This window comes from Phocoena sinus, chromosome 14, assembly GCF_008692025.1.
Source record: "Phocoena sinus isolate mPhoSin1 chromosome 14, mPhoSin1.pri, whole genome shotgun sequence".
Lineage (NCBI taxonomy): Eukaryota > Metazoa > Chordata > Mammalia > Artiodactyla > Phocoenidae > Phocoena > Phocoena sinus.
The window spans coordinates 26,467,099-26,471,899 of NC_045776.1; the positions used below are offsets into that span (position 1 = coordinate 26,467,099).

The window sequence follows — 4,801 nt, forward strand, 5'->3', positions numbered from 1 at the left end:
CGCTTCCTTCCAAGTTTTTAGATTGAGCACGCTTTGCAGAACGCCCCCCCCGCGCCCCACCCCGCCCCGTCCCGCCCCGCTTTTCTCATTTCACAGTTTCAAAGGAGCACTGAAACTATTCTATTCTCCGGCTAACTGTGAACTGTGATTCCTATATCTTCGGAGACACAGTGAAGCTACTGATTTGCACTGCGTACCTGAGAGATCATTCGCGAAGGAGTGTGGCTCAGAGAAATGAGGGGAGGAGACAATAACTGGCAGTGATACAGTCAATTTAGAGGCGTCCTTCTAGAATCCGGGGCCTCCAGGATCCAGGTCCCCGGGATCAGGCAGACTATATAGCTTTCCACTCCTAAATCAGATCTACGGCTCCAGCACCACTGCTGCGTTTGCTCAATGGAGAGGTTGTTGGCAATTGCGGGTTGGTTTGGTGTTAGCTTTCGTGCCCGCTGAGAAAGGATCTCGAAGCTGCTCGCTCTGCCTTTCGCTCTCCCCCTCCCTCCCTGTAACATGCCAGCCCTTTAATGTGGAGTGTCAGGGAGACGGTGACGTCACCTTGCCCGCTGGGTGGCGTCCCCTCGGTCCGACACGAGTTCAGAGACAGAGAAAGGCGCTGTCAGACTGCACTTCACCTGGGGCTCGCCTGCCGCGGGTTTCCGCGCGCCCACACTTTCTGCGGTCGAGGGGACGCCCCGCAGCAATTCAGGCGGTCATTCTCCGCGGGCCGGCGTACAAGCGCCATTAGAGCCGACGAGCGCCAGGATCTTCACGCGGAGCCCTCTGAAGTCCCGCCCGCTGGATTCCAGGACCCGCTTGGATGCTTCGCCTCCGAGCGACCTCAGAAGATGGGCCGGCAGCCACGCGCGTAAAGACAGCTAGGGGTTACCAGGTACTGCTGGAACCAGCCGGCCCCCGCTCGGCGCACAGCTCGCGGTTCATTATTTGGGATCCCGAGCGGTGGGGTTTTCCGGTTAGGTTGAGGGGCAGCGGAGGGCTTCGGTAGTGATTGGTTTTGGGAGCCTGGGGAGTTAAGTTGAGGGTCGTTGGCTCGTCAGTCAGATAGGGAACTTCGCCAGCTTTCTTTCTCAGTTCAACTAACTTTTAATTGTCTCTTCTTCCCTCACTCCCTTTTAAAAATCCCCCAGCCTAAACCCTCTCATTTGTGTCTCTGCTCTGACAGGAGTCTCTGGGAGAGCTTGGGGTGAAAGCGGAGCACACCCAGTAGGAGACACTTCTGCCCCGTCTACAGCTGCTCAGGCTGCGGGTCTCTAGCCAGCTCCCCGCTAGGCCAGGCCCGCTGCGCGCATTGCCATTATCCCAGGGTCTTATTAAGATAATAAGAATCTTGTTAGGGAGGAGAAGGAGGATTGAAGGACCATTTGGCAAAGTTAGGGCTGGTTATATCAGGCCCAGGTATCACTGTGCCATTTAACACCCCATCCCCTGGCAATATTGTCTTTGATCCATCCGAAGTGACAGGCCTGGCTTTCATCTCGTTGGTCGCATCGAGGTTTGTTCACCCTTCCTGGAGGCCACAGAACGTAATGAGAGCTGAGGATCCAGGGGTCAGAAGGGCGAAGGTTGTCGGGATAGAGGTCACAGGGGCCCAGAGAGGACCAGGATATGACAATTTGGGTAAAGGGGTACACTAGTGTATTCACTGAAGTCTCTGTAATAACAAACTCCAGTGTCCTTGATGGAAAGTGGTGATGAGACGGCCACCGTTGATTTTCCAGGGCAAACGATAGTCTTAGCAGCTGCCCTGGACAAGTAGCTGTGCAAAGGTCACTGTCAGTTTCCCAGGGAATGAGCCGCTTTGCTTGTTTTGACTTAGCAGTGTTGTCACAAAGGTTTCTTTCGCTTGTTTTTTCTGTATTTTCAATTTACTGGCTGTTTTCCCCCATTAAGTATCCCGGTTGACCAGCGATGACAGGAATTTTACCGCAGGCCCAACCCTGGGCTTCCGCTTTCAGCGCTCCCACAGACTACCTAGTCCAAGGATTATTTCTACTGTGGGGCACTTCCCCCCACCCCCAATAAGGTAAAGAGATATCTACATAGATCAGAAAAAGAAATGTCACAGAAAGTGGTTCACCTTTCAACTAAATTTGCCTTTTAAAGCCCATCAGTAATGATCCCCAAGAATTGTTCAGTTTCTTTGCACTGTTTCTGGGCTTAACACTCTTGCCTGTACTTATTTGCTCATTGTCATGGAAATAACAGGCAAACAGTTTTTGAATATTTTCAAGTCTACAACTTCATCTTTTAAAGCCACCTATTGGAACCGGAACTACTCAATTTTAGCAAGCAGTTTTTTGAACCCTTGAAAGTGAAACGCCAGTTTTGGTGCAATCTTGCATATCGGTTTGTACATTTTCCCCAAAAATTTCTAATTAAAGTATCAAAATATCTAATGGCAAAGGTAAGGGAGAAGGGATTTCGTTTTGCTTTAATGAGCTGTGTCTCAACCAGTAGTGAATTTCCCCCAAGGAAACCACAGATGCCACAAAAATTACTCTTTAAAAGGTTTGGGGTTTTTTTTTTTTTTTTTTAATCAAAACCAATCTATTTTCAAGCAAATGCGACTGGTCTCTCTTTTAAAATTTGGGCTTCAATGGCTAAGCCTCAGTTTTCCATAACTTTTATAACCTGTACTAGTTACCACTGTCATCATTACTTCCTAATTTATAGCAGGAGTGCCATTTTATTCTAACAGCTTCTATAAATCGGGGATAAGGTCTTGAGTTTCTTAGGAACTGACTTTTTAAAAATTTACTTTGGATATTTAGAACCGAAGAAAAGTAATTCCAAATTCCTGCATTTCCAAAGGATGACCTTGAGGAAATTTAAGAGATGACTTCCTTGTGTCTGAAACTTGCTTCCTTTGCCCAGTGATAATTATATCTTAACCAAAGCAAGGAAGTGATTATAATTCTTCAGTTAGCGACTCAACCCACCCCTCTCTTTGTAAACTGAAAAAGCTCTAATCAACGCTTTCTCCTTTCCCTTCCAGTCTCCAAGGCCGACCCGGAGAGCTCGGCCCGGGCTTCCGCGGCGGAGGAGATGGCTTCCAGCCCGCTGCCGGGGCCCAACGACATCCTGCTGGCATCGCCGTCGAGCGCCTTCCAGCCCGACGCGCTGAGCCAGCCGCGGCCGGGCCACGCCAACCTGAAACCCAACCAGGTGGGCCAGGTGATCCTCTACGGCATTCCCATCGTGTCGTTGGTGATCGACGGGCAGGAGCGCCTATGCCTGGCGCAGATCTCCAACACCCTCCTCAAGAACTTCAGCTACAACGAGATTCACAACCGCCGCGTGGCGCTGGGCATCACGTGCGTGCAGTGCACGCCGGTGCAGCTGGAGATTCTGCGACGCGCCGGGGCCATGCCCATCTCGTCGCGCCGCTGCGGCATGATCACTAAGCGTGAGGCTGAGCGTTTGTGCAAGTCGTTCCTAGGCGAAAACAGGCCCCCCAAGCTGCCTGACAACTTCGCCTTCGACGTTTCGCACGAATGCGCCTGGGGCTGCCGTGGCAGCTTCATCCCCGCACGCTACAACAGCTCCCGCGCCAAGTGCATCAAATGCAGCTACTGCAACATGTACTTCTCGCCCAACAAGTTCATCTTCCACTCCCACCGTACGCCCGACGCCAAGTACACGCAGCCGGACGCAGCCAACTTCAATTCGTGGCGCCGTCACCTCAAGCTCACTGACAAGAGCCCCCAGGACGAGCTAGTCTTCGCCTGGGAGGACGTCAAGGCCATGTTCAACGGCGGGAGCCGAAAGCGCGCGCTGCCCCAGCCGGGCGCGCATCCCGCCTGCCACCCGCTCAGCTCGGTCAAGGCGGCCGCTGTGGCAGCAGCTGCGGCGGTGGCGGGAGGTGGGGGACTGCTGGGCCCGCACCTGCTGGGGGCGCCCCCGCCGCCGCCCCCGCCACCTCTGGCCGAGTTGGCGGGCGCGCCGCACGCGCATCACAAGAGGCCGCGCTTCGAAGACGACGACGACTCGCTGCAGGAGGCGGCTGTCGTGGCCGCCGCCAGTCTTTCGGCCGCCGCCGCCAGCCTGTCGGTGGCCGCGGCCTCCGGCGGCGCCGGAGCGGGCGGGGGGGGCGCGGGGGGCGGCTGCGTGACGGGCGTTGGCGCCGGCGCGGGCGCGGCGGCTGGCGCCAAAGGGCCACGCAGCTATCCGGTCATCCCGGTGCCCAGCAAGGGCTCGTTCGGGGGCGTGCTGCAGAAGTTCCCAGGCTGCGGGGGACTCTTCCCGCATCCTTACACCTTCCCGGCTGCAGCAGCCGCCTTCGGCTTGTGCCACAAGAAGGAGGATGCGGGCGCCGCGGCCGAGGCTCTGGGGGGTGCGGGCGGCGCGGGCGCGGCGCCCAAGGCCGGCCTGTCGGGCCTCTTCTGGCCTGCGGGCCGCAAGGACGCCTTTTACCCGCCCTTCTGCATGTTCTGGCCTCCGCGGACCCCGGGCGGACTTCCCGTGCCCACATACCTGCAGCCCCCGCCGCAGCCGCCCTCGGCGCTCGGCTGCGCGCTAGGAGAAAGCCCGGCCCTGCTGCGTCAGGCCTTCCTGGACCTAGCCGAGCCCGGCGGCGCGGGCGGGAGCGCCGAAGCGGCCCCCCCGCCGGGTCAGCCCCCTCCGGTCGTCGCCAACGGCCCGGGCTCCGGCCCGCCGCCTCCTGCGGGCGGCGCGGGCGCTCGCGATGCCCTCTTCGAGTCGCCCCCGGGCGGCAGCGGCGGGGACTGCAGTGCGGGCTCCACGCCTCCGGCCGACCCCGGCTCCGTGTCCGGGACTGGGGCCG

At 57.2% G+C, this 4,801-nt stretch overlaps 1 protein-coding gene across 1 annotated transcript in view; it reads left to right on the plus strand.

Annotated features, from left to right (window-relative positions):
• Positions 1 to 602: 602 nt before the first annotated feature.
• SKOR2 (SKI family transcriptional corepressor 2) overlaps positions 603 to 4,801 on the plus strand; it is a 42,086-nt gene continuing 37,887 nt past the window's right edge. Inside the window, exons 1-2 of the mRNA XM_032603255.1 lie at positions 603 to 889; positions 3,014 to 4,801. The exon at positions 3,014 to 4,801 is cut by the window's right edge and continues 860 nt beyond it. Coding sequence (XP_032459146.1) covers positions 3,064 to 4,801 — 1,738 coding nt within the window. The 5' untranslated portion in view covers positions 603 to 889; positions 3,014 to 3,063. The remainder of the gene's footprint in view (positions 890 to 3,013) is intronic.